This window comes from Malus sylvestris, chromosome 8 (assembly GCF_916048215.2).
Source record: "Malus sylvestris chromosome 8, drMalSylv7.2, whole genome shotgun sequence".
NCBI classification, from domain to species: Eukaryota; Viridiplantae; Streptophyta; class Magnoliopsida; order Rosales; family Rosaceae; genus Malus; species Malus sylvestris.
The window spans coordinates 28,937,163-28,961,022 of NC_062267.1; the positions used below are offsets into that span (position 1 = coordinate 28,937,163).

The following is a 23,860-nucleotide window of genomic DNA, read 5'->3' on the forward strand; positions in this document are numbered from 1 at the left end:
TTTGTTTATACTTAAAAATACATAATTGATTAGAATACTTAAATTAAAAAAATAAAATAACATATACATCGGAGAGAGAGGATCCTCGTCGGATCCTCTTTATGAGGATCTTATAAATCATTTAATTACATCCGTTCATTGTACGGTCAGTTTTTATCAAGTACTGTTTAAATTCAATTTTAAATTAAAAATTTTACAATAATTTTAATTGTACGATATACGATAAACAATTATAATTGAAAGATGTAGGATATTCACAAAAAGATTCGGCGGGATCCTCCTGGTACATTGGAAAGTTACATAAAACAGAGGAGGCCCACAAACAAAAACAAAGCTACGTAGAACAAAAAAAATCTACTGAAACCGCCGCCGCAACAGTGTTTAAATTAAATAATTAGTAATTAATTACCAAATCTAGTCTAATCATATTTTGTATTGGTCACGCGCCTTTTGACAGTTTCCGTGACGCCAACCAAACCCAGCAGCCAGCAGAAATTAAGCAGAGGAGGTTTGACTCATCAAACCAAACCCCATCTCTCAAACTCACTGGCACAGTGGCTCAGAACTCGAACGCAGCACACCAAGCAATTTAGTTCCTTTCTCTCCCTCTAGAAACTTTTCTCTCTCTAGAAGTAGCTGCACAGCAGCTTATCTTTTCCAAAACAATCACAGCCCACCACAACCTAAAGTTTCGGAATTTATTAGAAAGTTTGGAAATTTAGAGCAGACAAAGAGAAGAGATGATGAAACTTGCATGTGGTTTTTGGTTGTTTCTCTCTCTACTTTGTCTCTCTACCTTATCTCCATCAACCGCAGCAGAAGCACCAGCACCAGCTCCTCCTCCCCCCACAACCAACGTAACAACAACAGCAACATGTCCCATGGATCTGAGCTATGTCCTAAGAATCCCCTTCAACTCCTCCACCTGCAAAAACTTCCAACCTCCTCCCAAAACCCCACAAATGGAGTCGGAGGACCCCACCAATAACCCCTGCTGCCAAACCCTTTTGTCCCTCTTCGGAATCTCCTTCGCGCAACGCCTCAAAGAAACCTCCCTCTTCAACCTCCCCAACCTCCCCACCTCCATTTCCTGCCTCCAAAACTACCAGTCCAAGCTCTCCTCCCTCTCCTCCCTCTCCTCCCTCTCCCTCCCTCCCAATATTGTCAACTACTGCTGGGACCCTCTCCAGTTTGTCATCACCCCCAACATCTGCGCCAACATTCAGTCCACCAATGATTGGGTCTCCAAGCTCGGCCACTCCACCGTCCTCGACTCCGCCTGCCGCCCTGACCTCACCGATCTCTCCTCCTGCGGGGGCTGCGTCGACGCCGGCGTTGCCGTTCAGAAGATGCTGCTTGCCGTTGATGGTAACTCTTCTCACGGTCAGGACTGTTGGTACTTTACTATTCTTTATGCTGCTGGTATTGTCAACGAGTTTGGCCCTGAGAGTAATGGTGCTGTGAACTGTATATTTGGGTTGTCGTTTGATTCAAATACGCCTTCGTCGAAAAAGAGCAATACTGCTCTTGTTTTCGGCCTCACTGGCGCTGGAGTTGCGTTGTTTGTTATGTGTAGTTTGTTGGGATTGTACTTTTGGTATGATAGGAGGTGGAAGAACGAAGGGATGGAATCCGGTTTCGACTTGGAAGAACGAGATTCTAGGAGTAGAGTGAGACCAAACACTGGTTCAATTTGGTTCAAAATTCAGGACCTTGAGAAGGCAACTAATAACTTTTCGCAGAAGAATTTTATCGGTCGAGGTGGGTTTGGTGTTGTTTACAAGGGTGTGTTGCAGGATGGGACTACAGTTGCTGTTAAGAAAGTTATAGAATCTGATATTCAAGGGGATGCTGAGTTTTGCAATGAGGTTGAGATTATTAGCAATTTGAGGCACCGAAACCTTGTTCCGCTCAGAGGGTGTTGTATGGTCGAGGGGGAAGACAATTACGAGGAGAAAGGAAGTCACAGGTACCTTGTCTACGATTACATGCCGAATGGGAATCTAGATGATCATCTCTTTATTTCTCAGTCAAGTAATTCGAGCGGAATTGAAAGGAGACCCTTGACTTGGCCTCAAAGAAAGAGCATAATATTGGATGTGGCCAAGGGTTTAGCTTATCTGCACTATGGAGTGAAGCCTGCAATATATCACAGAGATATTAAGGCGACAAACATACTACTAGATGCAGATATGAAAGCGAGGGTGGCGGACTTTGGGCTTGCAAAACAGAGCATGGAAGGCCAGTCCCATCTCACTACTAGAGTGGCAGGGACTCACGGGTACTTAGCCCCCGAATACGCTCTTTATGGACAGCTGACTGAGAAGAGCGATGTTTATAGCTTTGGAGTGGTTATTTTGGAGATTATGTGCGGGAGGAAAGCTCTTGATTTGTCTTTGGAATCCCCTCGTGCTTTTCTGATCACAGATTGGGCTTGGTCATTGGTGAAATCTGGAAAAGCTGAGCAGGCTTTAGACTTTTCATTGGTGAAAGATGGGGATAATGCGAATTCGAATCCGAAGAGCATAATGGAGAGATATTTGCTGGTCGGCATTTTGTGTGCTCATGTAATGGTGGCTTTACGGCCTACCATTTTGGATGCCCTGAAAATGTTGGAGGGAGATATAGAGGTGCCACGGATTCCAGATAGGCCGATGCCCCTTGGTCATCCTTCAAGTTATGGCAACGACAACGGTAACACGTTCAGCATATCACCAGCTTTGAGCGGCCTAAAATTCCAAAGCGGAGACATGCTCAGGTAATCTAGAAAAAAATTTGCGATTCTATATATAGTTTGTACATGGCCTTGAAGGATGTAAATATTGGAGTAATGTTAGAAAATATGAAAATAACACAAGAATTCTATTAATAATAATCATAAAGAAATTCACAACATCAATTTATGTATGAGATTAATATAAACAACTAAAACTGACAAACTTGGAGATTGAGGCTTTGCATAAATGCAATGTTCTTAAGACAGAATTTCGCCCCTACTCTTGTGTTTGTAGTTCGGTAGGCGTCCGTCTTCCAGGATTCAACAATCTATAATCCGAAGTCAAAACATTTCAATCTTCGGACTCTAGTGAACTTCATATATTCTGTACTCTCAAGACACGACTCAGATTTTTACTAAGACATTGGAGAAAACTCTTCTCTTATTTTTTTTTAGACAGGTGGGATGCTTGAGTTCATATAGAACTCAAGCCATCCTTTTTGAAACATTATGACTGCTGCCTAAAGTTCCAACGAATATATACAACTCATGAATTTGAATTCAACTATGACACATGACTCTTATTTTTCATTCATACAAAAATTAAATGGTATAATATTAATTATATTATATAATTTTCAACAATCCCCCACATGAATGAAAAATTAGGAAGAATTTGAGAGTACAGGCGGACAAGAGATGTATCGGGAGAGGTGTCTTTTGGATTTGAACATACCCTAGTGAATATTTATTGGATTTACTTGGTGATGCAGTGGATATGGAATCTTGAACTGTTCACCGCAACATTAAACCGAGACAATAAGCAACACACATCACTAATCCTAAGTTATTCTGGTTCATACGATTGTGTTCATTTTGATCCTCAACAAATTCCAGATTCATGAAAGCTTTAGAGAATTTAGCCATCTCATACTCACAGAAGCGACCCACTTCTACTCTCATATAGGTGACCACTGATTAAGAATACTTTGCAATATTCCTCTTATTTATAAGATATCATTGTCATTAAGTATAAATATACATCCTAAAATTTCTGCAAACAACACACTTCTTCCACCATAGGATTGAGGTATATAGTGTGTTAACTTCTTTGAATTATGCCCAACCAGTTTGCCTATTGAACTTAGACCATGAGATCTCCAATCAACTATGTTAGGTTTCCGTTCGGCTGATTTATTAGTTTTGTTGGCTTTAGTCTCATTCCCCTCGATGATCAACTTACTCTCTAGTCTAACCTTTAATAATTGGATCCACCACTAGGTTGACTATCATTAATGGTGTGCACAATCCATCTTATGAAATTATATTTCATACGAGAGTAGTTGTTTGACATTGTTTGAAATGTCAAGTCCTCAAAATTATATTAGGACATGCTAACACTAAGCACTTGAGTAAACTTCCCCACATTTAAGGTATTTGTAAGAAGGTCTCCAACCTTGTCATACCTTAAACATTATTTATCATAAGATATATTGCGTATTATCTCTTTTATCTTGCAAAGTACTCTTTTCAATTTAGACATTCTACTTTGTCCTATTCGACAAACCATCACAACATATGAAGTCAATATGCTTCATATCCAGATTATCCAGTACACCTCTAATTGAGGATTGATTTCCTTATGTGACTGCATGTATTTCCACTTATGTACTTTGTCACACTCCGACCCCGACATACGTCTAGGATCGACACGTTACGTCACCAAGTATCCATATATCCAACACTCTGCCTCTAGGATATGTACAAAGCATAAAATCAAGATTCGAATTGCTTAGTAATTTTCGTATACTTTATGGTTGCATCTAACCTTCTCGTTAGACTGTCTACGTACTCTAAATAGGGATTAAGTCATTCGTAGTTCACCATTCACTACACTCCGACGTTTATCACAGTACGTTCAAGCGGAAAAGCATAGCATTCCTCAATCAATTATTAGAACTTAATAAGCATGAAATTACTAGATTTAGGGCTACATAACAAACCCACTTGACAATCAAGATTTCCAGTTTATCCATCATATAAATCACTATGTTTTACATAATACTGCAATTCATAATATACAACATCTCAAGGAACAATCAAAGAAACACAATATTATTCTCTAACCGCATTGGTCAACAAGTCTAATCATAATAATAACAATCACATCTAACATCATTCCACAATCACTCCAATTAATCAATCCTAAAAATTAGAGATGCACTATGTTGACATTTAACTACATTAATTAGTCACTAAGATCACATTTCAATACACAAAATTTAATAAAGAAATTCTACATAATTCCCTACCTGGATTCCAAGTAATAACATGATAATTCTAATTTATAAACATAACGTTTACTGTGAGCAATTCCTACTCACTCAAATCTAGGGTCAAACTATCTTGGAAGTCAGCAAGAGTAGGGATTCCGGACCACTCAACGGAATCCAACCAAAATATGATCGCCTATCGAAATGTACCAAGTACAACTAATCCTCAGATCTCCTGGAATGTGTATGGTCCCCCATCGCAGATATACCAAACATGATCACCTCTGAAATACGTATGGTCTCCCATAACGGATATGCCAAGCATGACCATCCATGTACCGCTGCTACATGGTGCAATAAATTCAACACACAACCTACCCATACCTCAACCCCTATGAGTTACAACGTAGTCACCTACACCATCAACTTCTCATGGCCACCAACTAATATGTCAACCAACCATATAAGTTCTACAGAATACTTCTAATATGATTCTAGGATCACATTGTCATAACATTTATCATACTTATCATTCACATTATTAAGATAAATAAACACATATATATCACAATATGACATCCCATACGTGTAAACCAATGTATATATTCTCTAGGATAACTCACTAACCAATATAGGCCCACTAAGCCCTACATAGTCTCTAGTAATACTGATTTTAATATTTAAGATCAATTTGTAGCATATTGACCCAAAGTCAAGTCTTTATCAAAGGTAAGGTCCACAACCCTATACAAGTCAATTTGGAACATCCACCCATGGATTTCTGACCCGTAACTTCCTAAGGGTCTTTGCTAATTGCTAGAATTAGGTTGCTATCAACATTTGGTTTTACAAATTTAGAAATTCAATTTGGAAAGATCCATACGTCGGATTCCCAATCCGTCAGTTCCTATGGTCCTTAAATATTACGTACTATAATGTAGTAAGGTTTAGTCACGATCCAACGGTCGGATCGTCAAATCACAAAATGGTCAAGTGGCGTAATATTCCATCTTAGGTTCAAACTATCGAACTATATCAAATGGTTATCAAATTTGAATCAGAACATCGAATTTAACTTTAAAAGGCAGCGTCGGCTCACTGGCCACCGCACGCGCCGCCGCGGGTGGCGATTTCCGGCGAACAGAAACCCCAAATTCCAACCAACACTAAAATTCACCAAATTTTGCAAAAATGTACAACTCAAGGAGAGGAACATTTTTCATACCTGGGCCGAAGCCTAGTTCGGCCGGAAAATGGCCAGAAAATCCCTCGAACCGTCGGAAACCCCGAAAAGAGTGAGCTTCGATTCATCACCAAACGAACTCTGACGCCTTATCTAATGCTTGGGCCTTGCTCTTAGGGTTGAGAGGAGTCAATTGATGGTGGTGGTCGACCGTGGTGCTCGCAGAAACAGCGAATCGCCGCCCTGCACCCTTTAACGCCAACGGGTTCCGTTCTTCATGAAACTACGATCAAACTTCTTCGATTATGGGTGTAAATGGGAGAGGGGAAATTAGGGAAGGTTTTCTAGGTGGTAGCTCGAAGAAATTCGTCAGAAAGCTGACGGAAAATCGTTGGAAAACTCGCAGAAGTTTGACTAAACCGGGTCGGGTCGTCAGGTCCAGGGTGATCTAGTGTTTCTCTCATCTCCCTTCCCCTCCCAGCTCTCTCCTCTCATTGGTTTGCCCCTCCCTGATTGGGCAGTTCCACACCCCTTTCTCTTCTCCATCACAGCCACACACGTGGCTTCATCCCACCCATTCCTGCTTTAACAAATCTGGAGCCTTCCAGATTTAATAATTAAAGGACCATTTTGCCCTCCTCTTTGTTCGTTAATAACTCCAAATTATGTTCCATTTGTGTCCGTGCGTTCGTATCGAGACGTACTATCCAAATATGCAAAGAAATCTGGAAAATTATGGAAAGAACAAGTACGTCCACAAAGAATCACGTTTAACACAATAGGGGCAATTTCGTCCTTTTACTTATCGGATAAAATTTTATACGCCGTAAATATAAATGAGTCAAAACTACGAATATGAATACTACATATGAGATATGTAATTTTAATAGTGAAATCCGGGAACGGGATTTCACATACTTTGATTTCATATTGTAAAAAATTTAATTAGTTAGCGTCATTGAATTCATTTAGTACCTGTGGATGCTCTAAGCTATGAATAACACAAACCAATGGCTATGTACATTCAGTTTCATATGCTTACTTAATAAGCATGACCTTGTCTAATTCAATTGTGCATGCTTACTCAATAAGCCTTTTTTTCAGTGTCTCGACATTCCTTTTACGAAAGACCCCCACACTTTAACTTATTGGTTGCCATGACATTTCCCTCTTCTCGGAAATGCAGACTTCTTTAAAGTAGCATGAAAGTATGTACACTTATATTGAGGTCCACACGCTAACTATCCAAACACTGACGTTGTTCCTCGTTTAAATAATTTCAAGACTTAATCTTCTCTCAATCATGGCCTCTTTGTATGTCTATCTTCTAAACCAAATTCCAGTGCCTTTTCATCAGATGATGCCAAGCGGTGCATCGTCTCAACTACTCCAAAGACACAATTCAGTGAAAGAGGAAAGACATCTTTTGGTGGTAATAAAAGGAAATCCTTAAAACATAGCTGCATTCAAATCCAGTGCTAACATTCACAAGGCATATCATTTTAATCCATTAATATTTCTTTAGGAAATATCGGCACAACCAAACATCGAATTGCTCTGCATTTGTTCATGAATATATATGGGAAAAATCATCGTTCATGTTATCATCAGTCTCAACCAATTGGTTGGAATAGAGACCATGTAATTCATGTCCATTGAAACGTACCATGATTTACACCTCTTCATATAGAGTTGTAACTTTCAGATTGCAAAATCTGAAAGAAAACCTATATCCAAATTGCCACATAACATTCTTAATTTAATTACGGTCGTGGAAGTCATGATGCCCTTCCAACGTTTAGCAAAGAGGCAGCCCTTTCCCTTTATTCATTTGTTGGGTATAAAAGGATGTCATCTCCAGAGACACGGCAGACGGCAAAACACACCAAGCATATAACTGACACAAGGAAAAACAGTTTTCCAATTTGGAACTCCACTTTACCCCAAACAGCACCACCAGTTTGCATACTGATCATTGTATCAATTCCAATATTTCTTCAATTCACCACCAGTCCCTTCACTGGCACTTGATCTTTCTCTATTTTGTATACTGAATATACAACAAGCAACATGCATTCTGATCTAACGCTAGACTCAGCAACAAATACTCATTCTTTTTTTTTATTTCTCTGTAAAGAACACTCTGGGCATCATTCCATATGACAAATTCAAATTTTAACTTGGTGGGAACTGGTCAAAAACATCATACCCTTTCACTATCAAATGCAGATATATTTTTTTATTTATTTATTAATCTCATATGCATGGCAAATTCATTTTATAGACAATAGCCAGGACCAAGAGGTATACATATACTCATGTATGCCATAACATACATATGCAAACAATGAAAGCACGTAAATAACTGCCATGAAAGGCGAAAGACATCTTCCAGTATATATAAATCAGAAGTTCAAAAACGTATGATGCAGCTAACACTAGTATGGCAACATACAGACATTATTCTACTAATATACATCAATATGCATATAAAACTCAGCCCCACAAATCTTTCAAAGAATGATCAGAGTTTCTTCTTTTTAGCGTTTAGGGCTACATTCAATGTTATTGATTTTAACTTCTATTACTCAGAGTCATACCCAGTGCACAAGGCTCCCGCTTTACGCAGGGTCTGGAAGAGGTGAATGTCGGCTAGCCTTACCCCCATTTATGGAGAGGCTGCTCCCAAGTCATGTTCTCTAACAATGCAAGAGAAAAAGTTTTTGTCTTTAGATTGTTGGAGCAATATTAGAAAATATGAAAATAACACAAGAATTCCATTAATAATAATCATAAAGAAATTCACAACATCAATTTATGTATGAGATTATAATATAAACAACTAGAGAGAGTTAGAAAAACTGACAAACTTGGAGACTGAGGCTTGCATAAATGCAATTAATGTCCTAAAGACAGAATTTCGCCTCTACTCTTGTGCTTATAGTTTGGTAGGCGTCTGTCTCCCAAGATTCAACAATCTATAATCCAAAGTCAAAGCACTTCAATCTTCGAACTTTAGCCAACTTCATATATTCTGTACTCTCAAGACACAATTCAGATTTTTACTAAGACATTGGATAAAACTCTTCTCTTAATTTTTTTAGACAGGTGGGATGCTTGAGTTTATATAGAACTCAAGTCACCCTTTTTGAAACATTATGACTGTTGCCTAAAGTTCCAACGAACAAATACAACTCATGAATTTGAATTCAACTATAACACATGACTCTTATTTTTCATTCATACAAAAATTAAATATTATAATATTAATTATAATATATAATTTCCAACAGTAAAGAGTGAGAAACATGTTCATGGAAGACCCTCCAATCCATGAGTTCATTCAAGTCAGACAAATTTAAAGCTATACTACGAGCTCAAAAATCCGAGTTAGGAATTAAGCCGGCTAGTGTAGGATCATACGTGTTTCTTTCTGTTTGATAAAGATGTAACTTCTTGTGGTGTTATTATGTTTACCAAACTATATGGTTTGCGCTTAACATTGTAAACAGCGCAAATGAAGACGTAGACAACGGTATAAGCAAACGGTATTATTTGAATTGAACCAGCTACTCTGGAAGAACAGATTGACTCGAGAAGTTGGATTTGAAATCATCATGAATTTGGAAGTTTTATGTGGAAATGAATCTAATGAGAACTCAAATCTTTGTTGAAGCTATACTTTCATGCATTGTTCCGTTCTATCTTATCACGGGTTTGTTTCTTTTATGTGTTTCGTTCTCTCTTTCTCTCTCTCTCGTAAGTTGTAACCAAGCTGCAATTATATTTATCTTGTATTCGATAACTGTATTTTTCGATTGAAGTAGCGTCAGTGATGTCTTTGCCCACAACAGGTTTAACAGAGAGTGAAGCACTTGATGGGGTTTGAGTCCTTGGAAGATTCCTACATATCTTACGTTTTTATTAGTTTCAAGATTGTACGTACATAGGTTTTGGTGAAATTTTGATTTATACTTGTATAGTAACAGTAAGGGAAATAGTAAATACCTATCAGCTTGTAACTATAGCCGCAGGAAATATTATTTGTTTTGTTTTTCTTGCTTGTAGTACGTTTTTGTGGGCAACTTGTAACTCAAGCGGTTAATGTCCAATGACGGCTTTGCCACCACTCTCATAATATTTCTTAATTCTGTAAGAAGTGACTGGAAAGTACATAATGATTTTAAAATTGGACATTGTTCTGCAAAATTAATGAATTGAATTTGGACTTTACAATCTCAATTTTCCATTTGGATTGTTTTTGACAATTTTCTTATATTAAAACCATGAACCCTCTGCCTCTTAGCGAGAAGCCATGAGTATTATGATGGAAAATTAAGAGATTTGTAAAGTCAGTGGCCAAATGGTGACAATAGCCCCAAATATCATTCATTTTTACTTCTCACACTGTCACACACCCCTCAATCCTCCATTGTCGGATCGAATAAATTGAAAAAAAAACAATGATAAAAAATTAACAAAAGTGTGTGAGGTAAAAATCAGTCTGCAATTAACACTATCCTTTATTTTTAGTTTTAATCTAACTACTTATCAATAAAAGGTAGCTTTCAATTTAGGTGCCTCAAACTCCTATCTGCTAGACTGAACATCTATAGCCCATAGATTTTTTATTTAGAAAACTTCATTTTAATCCTTAAAAAAGATGAGTTTTAGATTATAACCATATGTAAGATTAAAATCTAATTTTAGTCCCTAGCACATTTAATCATATCATTTATTAGTTGTATTTTGATGTTTTATTTTATCCTTTTATTTTTATTTTAATGTATTAATTACATTTAAATTTAATTTTTATTTCATTCATCATAATATATTTTAATGTCTACATTTAGGCAACTAATTTTTTTATAATATATATTCCGATAACAATTTTGTATGTTCTTTATTTAGGTACATTAATACATTTAAATATTTTAGTATATCCATCGGTACAAACATGTAGTTACATTGATTCAATATAATCCATTTCGGTCAATATAATGTATTACGTTACGTACACTTTGGTACACACATTTGAGTATTGACTTTTAGGTACATTAATTCAATTATTATATTTCGGTAAATACATTTAGGTACATACATTTTGGTATTGATATTTAGGTACATACATTTTTGGTATTGACATTTAGGTACATACATTTCGGTATTGACATTTAGGTACATTAATTCAATATAATACATTTCGGTACATACATTTAGGTTCATTATAATATATTTCGGTACAATCATGTAGGTACAAATATTTCGGTACAAAAAACTCAATTTTAAATATTTTGGCACAATCATTTCTAAACACTTATGTAATTATATATTTTTGTATCACAAATTTTTTTAAATATTTTCTCATTTACATTCATTTCTAATTAAAAAAAAACTAAATATGTGCATATTAATAAAATTAAAATTTAATATGGAGAGATTAAATAAAAATACACATTAAATAACAAAAATTGAATGTAAATTTTGATAAAAGTACACTCAAAGGATTAAATTGATTATTTAATCTAGCACCAGGTTTTTTTTTAATTTTAATCTTTTGCAAGGATTAATGTTCAAAAATCCCTTTTTTATTCAAAATTGTTTTACAATTCACATGCCACGTGTACTATAAAAACTTTAATACTAAACTACTTGATTTTACCAATTAACTATAAAATCTCTAGTGGTTATGATTCAGTATTCAATTTCAACTGAAATTTCTTTACAATTTTATTTTATTTTTTAATCGAATTTCTTTACAATTTTTAACAACAAATTGACATACAAATTTATTGTCGTTGTCTCCTTCTCTTCCATAAGGATATGCATGTATGTTTGGTCTCATTTATAAAGAAATGCAGCTTGGATTATATCGATCGAGCCGCAGACAAATGTACATGATTGAAAGGAGGAATAGATCAAGAGCAACTAATATAATTCTAAATAATAATAGATAATACCCACTATCTTAATTTTTATGGCATATACGTTACATTAATAAAAAGCGCATACGAAATGCAAGACTCGGACTACCAGTTCCAGTTGTTATGTTTCAAATCAAATATATGATCTAACCGCCGCCAATCACCGGTGAAACCAAGGTGTCCACGTACATAACCGTCTCTTCGTACCTAGCCGGCAATTCTCCAACATCAGAAATCTTCCTCTTTCTCTTCCTTACGCATATATAATACCAAGTCACCTTGACTCGATTGCATCAAAACTGCACCATCGTCTTCCATATGAAAATATAGGATTCAACCACTTCACGTTTGGAGGGAAAATCTCCGGTCGGATTTTCTCAAAAATAGTCCAAGATTGATCCACCCCATATTCCCTCATCACCCATATGGTAAGGCTAGCCTCCTCCAAGTCAGGACGATTTGTGGAAGTATAGCAGGAAGTGTAAAAGAAGAGACGATTTCCAATAGTCCCCACTCCCCCGCCATCCCCATATGTCCTTTATGCCTAATAAAGGAAAACGAATGAAATTTCTCCTGTGCGAAATCAAAGGATACGATTCTTGTTCTCATATAACCTGTTTCATCTTCATTCCAATCCTCATCTTCATTCCCATCCTCATCTTCATAACAATAATACTCATGCCAATGTAGAGCTCCATTTAAGAAGCACCCTCGATCATGAATATCTAACGAGGCAACCTCCAGGCCGAGGGGATCTTCAACACTCTTCCATGAACCCGTTTTGAGTGCGAAGATTGCAACCAATTCACAACCGTTAGGATTTTGACCGCCCAAAAGGACCTTGTAGTCTTGAGTGATGGAATCATAGCTGAATCCATAATAAAACGGGTTGTAATGAAACCAATCAATGTCTGGTAACTTACGGGCTGTTCTGGTACTAGGGTTCCACAAGAGAAGCCTTATGTTTACATAGCATAGTAGTCACGAGGTGGCCGAGGCCAGTCAAGTAGTAGGCAGATGAGGCCATTGGAAGAACCCACAAGGGATGAACTGTAGACACTAGTATCAAATGCAAATTCATCTTCAAGGTCTCTACGGCTGCTTAGTATTGCTGATGATGCGGCTGCTGAGGTGGAGGCGCCGCCAACATTCTTCTTCAGTGATTGGTAGTCAGTGAGTTGGGGAAATCGAAAGGGGATTGGTGGCCAGTCATGGGGAAGTGGATAGGGGTGTTTAAAGAGAATCAGGACATTCTTGTTATTGTCATTGGTATGTGCTCGGTGCTTGGCGACGAACTGGTAAGTAGAGATTAAGTCGCGCCATGACTTGCATACACACACTAGTACAAAAACATGTTTGCGCGACGGAAACTTGCGCGACGTAGCAAATTTCGTCGCGCAAAGTATGTTTGCGCGACGCTATACAGAACACGTCGCGTAAACTAACTTTGCGCAACGACACTTTGCGCGACGAAGCCTGGCGTCGTGCAAAGCTGTTTTGCGCGACGAAGGTAACCCTACGTCGCACAAAACAGCTTTGCACGACGCCAAGCTTCGTCGCGCAAAGTTTTGGCGCCAAACCAATATGCTTTATGATTTTTTCCTAACTTTGCGCGACGTAGGTGCACCGACGTCGCGCAAAGATGTTTTGCGCGACGTATGTCTTCGTCGCGCAAAGTGTTTTTTTTTTTTTTTTTTTAATTTTCCTTTTTGTTTTCTTTTGGGGTTCTTGCATTGCCTTTTTCTTTTGTGGTATCCACTTGTGTAAATGTTTTAAACTGACAATCGAATTAGTTCATTGTATTCATATAGGATCAAGGAGTGTAGCTGTAAAAAATCATCAAAATCGGAGTTAAAACTACCGTTAAATCGTGATTTTTCGTTTATAACCGTCGAAAAGTTTTGTCCCGTTACTTGATCTCTGAATGTTTGTTTTTTGCGAGTTTTGGCGTATGCAATCTCGAAGCATATAAAAACAAGTTTTACGGTTGGATTGTTGAAACTAGTTTCGTACAATGCGTTTCCCATCAAAACGATACATTCACTAACACTTAGAGTTTATTTATACTTTCATTAAGTGTAACAGAAGATTTGTGGTATCCACTTGTGTAAATATTTTAAATTGACGATCGAATCAATTCCTTGTATTCATATAGGATCCAGGAGTGTAGCTGTAAAAAATCATCAAAATCGGAGTTAAAATAACCGTTAAATCATGATTTTTTTCGTTTATAACCGTCGAAAAGGTTTGTCCCGTTACTTGATATCTGAAGGTTTTTTTTTTTGCTATTTTTGGCGTATACGATCTCGATGCATATAAAAACAAGTTTGACGGTTGGATCGTTGAAACTAGTTTTGTATAATGCGTATCTCATTAAAACGTTAGATTCCCTAACACTTAGATTTTAGTTTTACTTTCATCAAGTATAACAGAAGATTTTGTGGTATCCACTTGTGTAAATATTTTAAATTGACGATCGAATCAGTTCGCTGTATTCATATAGGATCTAGGAGTGTAGCTATAAAAAATCATCAAAATCGGAGTTAAAATAACCGTTAAATCATGATTTTTTCGTTTATAACCGTCGAAATTTTTTGTCCCGTTACTTGATCTCTGAAGGTTTGTTTTTACGATTTTTGGCGTATGCGATCTCAACACATATACAAACAAGTTTGACGGTTGGATCGTTGAAACTAGTTTCGTACAATACGTATCCCATTAAAACAATAGACCCACTAACACTTGAGTTCATTTATACTTTCATTAAGTATAACATAAGATTTTGTGGTATCCACTTGTGTAAATGTTTTAAATTGACGATCGAATTAGTTCATTGTATTCATATAGAGTCAAGGAGTGTAGCCGTAAAAAATCATCAAAATCGGAGTTAAAACTACCGTTAAATCGTGATTTTTTGTTTATATCCGTCGAAAATGTTTGTCCCGTTACTTGATCTCTGAATAATTTTTTTTTGCGATTTTTGGCGTATGCGATATTGGAGCATATACAAACAAGTTTGACGGTTGGATCGTTGAAATTAGTTTCGTACAATGCGTATCCCATCGATTTCAATGGTATATATATTTATTAAGTAAATTTAATTTTATTTATTTTGTACATATAACACTTAAAAAATTTAATGGTATGTATATTTATTAAGTAGCTTTAAATTTATTATTGTAGATCGGGTCGGGTTTTTGTTAGAAAAATATATTATTGTGGGTTTTATTTTTAAAAAATTGAATTTGAAAGAAGTAAAAATTACATTTTCAGTATATTTAATAATAATTTTTTTTTTATAAATGCCTTGCGTGACGTCACAATATGATCGTTGCGCAAAATCATATTGCGCGACGTCAAAATGTATACCTGCGTCGCGCCATGTAAAAAATAGGCGCTTTTTTTAAATTTTCGCAGCAAACCGTGCAATTGAAAAACTGTCTCTTCCCTCTCTCTCACTCGGTCTCTCTCTTCTTCCTGTAGCTTCCTCCTCATCCTTGCTCCCCATCGCTCATTTCAGCCGGTCCTCATCCTCCTCATCCTTCCCTCTCACTCATCGCTTCTTTCCATCGCTCATCTCAGCCACTCCCGACTGCAAACCGTGCCATAGATTCATCTCAGAATCAGGTATCTATCTTTTCTTAATTCTTAATTTTTCTTCTTTCTAAGGTCAGAATCAGGCTTTAATGCCTTAAGTTTAAGATTTTGGTATTGTAATTAGATTCAATTTGGAAAGTTAAATTAGAAATTGGGGGTTTTAGTGTTAAATCGAATTTTAGGGTTAGGATTCAATACTGGCGAAGTCCTTCAATGGTATTGGTGGATTCTTCACCCTCTGCAACCAGCCATAGATCTCACACTCTGTAACCAGCTAAGTTTTTGTAAGTTGATTGCAATTTTTTCTTCGTTCCCTTGTATTGGTAAGGTTCTTTTGTGTTGTCTTCGACATGTTGTTTTCATCTGCATCACTTAGTTATATGTGTCGGTGTTCTGTTCAACTTAATTTCTTGGGGTTGTGGTTGTGGATATATTGGAGAAAATTGTGTGTGAAATAAATTACTTGTTTCTGATATTAGGATGCATGGAAGGAAACAATTCCAATATTCTAATTTACACATTGAGATCTTATAATTTATTGTTTGAAGGTTGATGTAAAAAGTGTTTATTTTTTCAATGACTATTTATTTTTCGAATTGGAGGGTTCAGGTGAATTTAGTTTAGGATGATGAACAATAGCATAGCAGGATTAGGACTTTCGTTTTGATGGAGAAAACAGAGAAAGTGGGAAGGTGGTTTTGGTTGAGAGTTTCGATCATGGTTGGTTACATTGTGAACTTTGAGAGAAGATGTATGCTTTTGAGCATTGGAGGAAGTTACTATCAGTTTACAACTGTGATTAGTGTTAAACACTATTTTCTAGCAAATTTCATCTCCTAATGTCTGATTGGTTCTATCAATTTCAGTCCCTTGGATGAGAAAAAGTTATTTGTGAGAAGATGTATTGATCAACGTAGTCTTGTTCTGATCGTAGCAATTTTTTTCTTCTTTCTTATGTTAATTTGTTACTGAGTTTGATATTTGAAATTCATCTGATTTGCATTACATACATGGTCTAGCTGCTCGAGGAGTTCATTATATACATTGGGCAGGACAGAGCCTACATCAGTGAGACCCTTTTCACCTTCATCTTCTTATCTTTTGTATTGGTAAGGTTCTTCTGTGTTGTCATCGACATATTGTTTTCATCTGCATCACTTATCGGTAAGTGGTGGTAATTTCCTTTTTGTCTACACCATTTCATATTTTTAAATATTTTTTTTTTATTTGTTACTTTAATTGAATTGAGATCTGGACTCATGCTGGTATAAACTATATTGTTGTTATTGTGGTTTAATCTTATCCAAAATTGTCCGATTTGGTTACATAAAAATCTTCTGAGCATGCAAAAGCACCCCTTTCTGATCTATAACCCATATAGCCTTTTTTTTAAATATTGTTCTTATAAACTATATTGAGATCTGGACTCATGCTGGTATAAACTATATTGTTGTTATTGTGGTTTAATCTTATCCAAAATTGTCCGATTTGGTTACATAAAAATCTTCTGAGCATGCAAAAGCACCCCTTTCTGATCTATAACCCATATAGCCTTTTTTTTAAATATTGTTCTGGGCTTCCTAATACAGAAAGCACCCCTGATTGATTATTATCTTGGGTGACATTGTTTAATTGATTCTTGAGTCTTGACATACATACGCAAATTCCCTTGTTGTTAATATTTGACATGAGCACACTGGGTTTGGTTGTTGAGTTCATATTTTCTCAGATGTTTCATTCCCATCAATGAATTATAGTTTATCATGTGTACTCTGGGTTTTGTTGGTTGAAATGTGCTTTAAAATCATAGTTATGACTTTGGTATCAAGCCTTGACCCACTTGCTGCTAGCTAAAATATTTGATTAACCAGAATGAAGTTACCATCTTATCATCTTATTTTCAAGTGCCTCTATTGTTGTAGTTGTACACTCAAAATTATGGTGATATTGGATTGCTAATTGGATCTGACGATAGTACTAAAGTATGAAATGGCTAATTGGAGATGATGATCATTCAAAGTCTAAAGGATCACAAAATTGACCACCATCGTCTTGTCTGATGTTTGCTACATACACCCATCAACAAGAAAGCACATAAGATAATGAGTACAAAATAGCTCATTACTGTATCCAAATTGGCAGATTCTAGGCAGAAATAGGATGGTCCATCTTGTTTGGGGTTTGTGGAGTGTTCTGAATAGATTTTAAACACTTGGGATTCTTTACAAATGAGTTTCTTTATTTGTGGATGGTCCATCTTAACTCTTACTAGAGTAGTATTTTAGCCGAGTATATATTTTGCATAGTTTATTAACCCTCCAAATCAGGAAAGTAAAGGCAAGTAAAGGCCAAAAGGCGAGGATGCAAGTTTTCAGATCCTGAATGAGGTCCTGGATCAGAAGTTCGGTCGTTGTCATGGCAATGTTGTTCGGTGTATGGGGAAGGCGTGGGTTCATGAGACGGGTGCCTCTTCTTCCAGATCGACCACATGAGAGGTCAATGCCTTGAAGGAGGACGTGACAACCTTAAAAGGTCAGCTTGCGGCCTAGGGTGAGAAGATGAGGGCTATTGTACGGGCCTTACAGATGTCCGGCCTCCAAATCTCGATGCCAACACCTGATCTTGCTCCACCTTTGACCTTCCAGCCACTTCACCCTGCTGATACTAGTAGCTTGAAGACTACTTGTAGTTTTTTCTTTTTTGTTCGGACATCTTGTATGTACATTTTCATATATTTTATAATCAAATACTTTTTTCTTGGTTTATTAATTATTATTTAGAATTTAATTACAATATTTATTAAAAATTAAATAAAATTTTTTTTTGCCAAAAAAAGGGTTTGCGCGACGCAGGTCCTACGTTGCGCAAAACTACTTTGCGCGACGTAGGTTACTTCTTCGTCGCGCAAAGTAGTTTTGCGCGACGCAGGTCCTGCGTCGCGCAAAGCGGGTTTGCGCGACGTAGGTTACTTCTTCGTCGCGCAAACCCTTCTGTCACTGCCTTGCCGCGACGGTTAACGCGCGACGCAGGTTCGTTGCGCTAATTTTTGCGTGACGTTTTTTGGACTTTGCGCGACGAAGGACCTACGTCGCGCAAAGTGTTTTTCCTACTAGTGACAACGGAATCGAATGAGAGATACGACCGGTAGCCATGAAAGTATCTCGACGAATATATCGTCGTTGCTGGAGGAGAAGATCGGCAATTCTCCATCATCACTCGCCATAATATAATAGAAAACGAATGGCTGAATATACTTCAAATCGTACCTATTGATCGTTAGGGTTATAATATATACACACACAGATATGCCATATCTCTCAAGGAAAGGAAGAATACAAATCCTACTCCGGCCAAATATAGGAGTCCTAATATATATATATATATATATATATATATATATATATATATATATATATATATACAACTTAATGATTTATATTAGACCAAATATAAAATTGAAAATTTTTTTTCACCTCATGAGAGCCTCCCGGTTCCAGAACATCTCATCGATCCTCTTCAATTTCCTCATCAAGTAACTTAGTCACCCTGAAAAATCGTAAAAAAAAAAAAAAAAAAAAACGTAAATTCTCAGATATTGAGTCCCAAATTTTGATCCTTGTCGAAGGAATCGGTTAATTTCATTACCTCTTCCTTCATTGGAACGAGATGTCCGATCGAGAAACACAGCGGACGGCTTATCCTTGGGGATCTCCATGGAAAATCGAGAGAGATTTCAAGGACAAAACTGCAAAAATGGATTCGGTTTTGGATGAGCCGGATGTACTGGTCGACGAGAAGAAGGTTTTAAATCTTATATCTGAAAACCACGTAGCATGTAAAGATGGCGCTACTCTGCTATAAAAAGAATGACTTATGAAGGGTTGATTAGGGTTTTAGGTTTCAAAGGGAAGAAAGAGACTTGTATGGGGTGATTTTTGGTAATCAGTAGCATGTAAAGATGGCGCATCATTGATATCTATGCCCACAACAGGTATGAATCCTTGGAAGATTCCTACATCTCTAACGTTTAATATTAGTTCAAGAACGTACGTTCATAGGTTTTGGTGAAATTTTTATTTATATTTGTATAGTAATATTAGGGTATCAGCTTGTAACTGTAACCGCAGGAAATGTTTGTTGTTTCGTTTTCCCTGCTTGTAGTACGTTTTTGTGGACAACTTGCAACTCGAGTGGTTAATGCCAAGTGAGGGCCTTGCCACCACTCCTTCATGTTTCCTAATCCTGGAAGAAGTGACCAGAAAGTACAGAGTGATTTAAAAATAGAGAAATTAGGTTCACATCCTTCTTTTTCTACTTCATTGATTAAAATCTCATTCATTTATATTTATGGCTAAATTTTTTATCATATATTTTTATTTTTAGTTTGTACCTATTTTTAATTTGTACCAATTTTTTTTTCATTTTTAATTTGTACCCATATATTAGTTTCTTTTTGTGCCCATATTTTTTAAAGTTTTATTTGTGTTTGTACCTATGTGTATACCGTCACGTGACATTGTATATTTAATCAATGATAGAAAATTACATATGGTATATTTATGTTTTATGCCTAAACTTTGTATCATATATTTATATTTTTAGTTTGTACCCACTTTTAATTTGCAACAATTTTTTTTAAATTTGTAGTATTTTCTTTTTAGTTTTATTTTGTACCCATGTATTAATTTTTTTTAGGGCCTATATTTTTTAAAAATTCATTTGTACTCATAATTTTTTAATCTTTTATCTGTACCCTAATTTATTTATAATGTACACATTCTTCTTTATTAATTTACCACTTTGTTATATGTGAAATGTACCATTTTTTTTGTAAAATGTACCAATTTTTTTAACACTATGGATACATTCTTTTGTCATTTATTATTTCTTATTTTTACATAGTTTTTATCCATTTATTCAATCAAAATGTTTGAATTTTTTATTGTAACCGTTTCTAATAGTATTATAATGAGGAATTTTAAATTTAAAGGATTATAAATCTCATAAAATATCAAACAATTAATGTCAAAACTATAAAAATATAAATATTAATTGTAATGTAATGAGGTGTATAAAGTCGAGGGACTTTAATCAAACTTTGAATACCATTAAGGTTTTAGTCAAAGAATGTTAAGGATTAGGGACCGCATCCTAAGTATCCCTTAAAAAATAGGACCTAAAATATTAAAACCATGAACCCTCTGCCTCCTAGTAAGAGAAGCCACGAATTCCAGGTAGGTCGATGCCCCTTGCCCTTGGCCATCCTTCAAGTTATGGCAATGGCAATGGTAACACGTTCAGCATATCACCAGCTTTGAGCGGCCCAAAATTACAAAGCGGAGACATGCTCAGGTAATCTAGAAAAAAAATTGCGATTCTATATATAGTTTGTACATTGCCTTGAAGGATGTAAAGAGTGAGAAGCATGTTCGTGGAAGACCCTCCAATCCATGAGTTCATTCAAGGTACTGTGGTTGAGAATATTGTGAATATTACATACAAGAAGTCATAGACAAATTTAAAAGCTACACTACGAGCTCAAAAAATCCGAGGTTAGGAATTAAGCCGGCTAGTGTAGGATCATACGTGTTTCTTTGTGTTTGATAAGGATGTAAATTGTTGCGGTGTTATTATGTTTACCAAACTATATAAATGGTTTGAGGCTTGACATTGTAAATAGAAAATGAAGATCTAGATAGCGGTATAAGCAAACAGTATTATTTGAACTGAACCAGCTAATCCAGAAAAACAGATCGACTCAAGAAGTTGGATTCGAAATCATCATGAATTTGGAAGTTTAATGTGGAAATGAATCTAATGAGAAATCAACTCTTTATTGAAGCTATATTTTCATGCATTGTTCCGTTCTATCTTATCATGGGTTCTTTTCTTTTATGTGTTGTGTTCTTTCTCTCGTAACCAAGCTGCAACACGTATTTTTATCTTGTACTCGATAACTGTATTTTTCGATTGAAGTAGCATCATTGATGTCTATGACCACAACAGGTTTAACGGAGGGTGAAGCACTTGATGGGGTTTGAGTCCTTGGAAGATTCCTACATCGCTTACGTTTTTATTAGTCTCTCTCTCTCTTAACCAAGCTGCAATATGTATAGTTATTTTGTATTCGATGACTGTATTTTTCAATTGAAGTAGCATAATTGATGTTTATGCCCACAACAGGTTTAACAGAGCGTGAAACACATGATGGGGTTTGAGTCCTTGGAAGATTCCTACATCTCTAAAAGGGCGACCCCAACCAACAAGTCTCTCTCGCCTTGCGAGGGTTGGGGGTGAAAATCTAGTATCTCTAACGTTTTTATTAGTTCGAAACCATAGGTACGTAAGTTTTGGTGAATTTTGACTTATTTGTATAGTAATAGTAAGGTAAATAGTAAATACCTATCAGCTTGTAACTGTAGCCGCGGGAAATATTTGTTGCTTTGTTTTCCTTGCTTGTACTACATTTTTGTGGACAACTTGTAACTCAACTAGCTAATGTTCATTCACGGCCTTGCCGCCACTTCCGTCGTATTTCCTAATGCTCTAAGAAGTAATTGGAAAGTACAGAGATATTTAAATTTTGGACCTTGTTCTGCAAAATTAATGAATTGGATTTGGACCTTACAATCTCAATTTTCGATTTGGATCGTTTTTGACAACTTTCTTGAACTAAAATATTAAAACCATGAACCTCCTTGTCGGAGGAGAGAAGCCAGTGGCAAATGGTGAGAATAGCCCCAAGATCACCTAAATGTATAACTTTGAGCAAACGATACTATCTACGCTAAGTGGGAGGGGGTGAGTTTAGCCTCACAATGAGCTAGCAATAATGTAGTTCAAATTCGCCTTTAGCGAGAATCAAATCTAAGACCTCTCACTTACAAGTGAAGAGGAATATCACTATATTGTAGTACTAAGAGACCACCTAAAGCATAACTACATTTACATTAATTCATGTAATATTCTTAATTGCACGTCCCCTATATGTTTCTTTTACATTATTTTAGTTCCTCCTGAGCCAAGTGTCATAACTACCACGCACACGTGGCCAAACTGCCACGTGTGTGTGGTAGTTATGAACCAGAGCGGGCCAAGCTAACTAATTTCGAATCTTTGGTTCCAGAATTTCAATCACAAGAGCTTGATTTGATTTTTAGAGAGCAAGAAGAAAAACAACTTAAAAAAAGGAGGAAATGCATCTGAGACTCGGAAACCCATTTGCTTCATTAGATTCATCCCCAGATACTCATCCCAGACCCTCCAACTTATCCCACAACCTGGCGAGTTGTGACTAATTGATCCCATTCACCAACTCGATGAAAACTAAACAGACAATAAGTCGCGTATAAATTAATAGTTTACTTTTCTATATGTAAACATGCTGTAAGTTTCAGTACAAATTCATTGATCTTGTCATCTTCGTTTTCCTCAACACTAACGGAATGCAACTTGGAATTATATCGATGGAGCTATGTACATCCGTTTGTTCTCATACATGATCATGAAAAGAGGAATAGATCAAGAGTAAGTAATATAATCTAAATTTGGTCTCATACATGATCATGAAAGGAGTAATAGATCAGGAATATAGTTCTCAATAACATTGGATAAAACCACTATCTTAATTTGTACGAAATTACATTGTTACATTAATAAAAAGAGCTAAGGAAAGGCAAGGCTCACAATACCATTTGGGATGTTTCAAATCAAATGAATGAGCTAGCCGCCACCCGTCGCCGGTGAAACTTTAGTGCCTACGTACATAACCGTTTCTGCATACGAAACCGAAGCCCTCAATTCTTCATCATCAGAATTGCCGAGCACAATCCTGCATGTATCTTCCTTAGGCGTATATGATACCAAGTCACCTTGACTCGATTGCATCAAAACTGCACCATCGTCGTGGAGTATCGGCTTCAACAACAACACATTAGGAGGGAAAATCTCCGGGCGGATTTTTGCGAAAACAGTCCAAGATTGATCAACCCCATATTCCATCATCACCCATATGGTAAAGCCAGCATCCTCAAAGTCAGGAAGAATTGTGGAAGTATGGCAGAAAGTGTGAAAGAAGAGACGATTGATCCCTCATTATCCTTATAGTCTCTCTCATCCCAATGTAGAGCTCCATTTAAGAAGCACCCTCTCGCTCTCGCCCATGAAC

At 36.5% G+C, this 23,860-nt stretch overlaps 1 protein-coding gene, 1 long non-coding RNA gene and 1 pseudogene across 5 annotated transcripts; 2 read left to right on the forward strand and 1 right to left on the reverse strand.

Moving 5' to 3' along the window:
- The first annotated feature begins 499 nt into the window (after positions 1 to 499).
- LOC126632536 (probable receptor-like protein kinase At1g11050) lies at positions 500 to 21,926 on the forward strand. Of its 4 annotated transcripts, none has more exons than XM_050302961.1 (2): positions 500 to 2,758; positions 21,877 to 21,926. In XM_050302961.1, exons 1-2 carry the CDS (start codon positions 741 to 743, stop codon positions 21,890 to 21,892), a joined length of 2,034 nt encoding a protein of 677 aa, XP_050158918.1. In that variant the 5' UTR covers positions 500 to 740; the 3' UTR covers positions 21,893 to 21,926. The 4 variants fall into 4 exon arrangements, with proteins under 4 accessions (XP_050158918.1, XP_050158917.1, XP_050158915.1 ...); XM_050302960.1 differs by lacking the exon at positions 21,877 to 21,926 and adding an exon at positions 10,027 to 10,231; XM_050302958.1 differs by lacking the exon at positions 21,877 to 21,926 and adding an exon at positions 9,685 to 10,020.
- On the reverse strand, positions 12,445 to 19,712 carry LOC126632543 (uncharacterized; annotated as a pseudogene).
- On the forward strand, positions 15,535 to 18,480 carry LOC126632544 (uncharacterized). Its single transcript, XR_007626737.1, has 2 exons — positions 15,535 to 15,723; positions 18,021 to 18,480. It is a non-coding gene; the product is annotated as an uncharacterized LOC126632544 (long non-coding RNA).
- Positions 21,927 to 23,860: the final 1,934 nt, after the last annotated feature.

What these genes read in the sequence shown, in the direction of transcription:
- LOC126632536 (XM_050302958.1), top strand. Translation starts at nt 741, where the DNA reads ATGATGAAACTTGCATGTGGTTTTTGGTTGTTTCTCTCTCTACTTTGT. An exon ending in CAAAGCGGAGACATGCTCAG is followed by an intron (nt 2,759 to 9,684) that starts GTAATCTAGAAA and finishes CATTGTAAACAG; the next exon opens with CGCAAATGAAGACGTAGACA.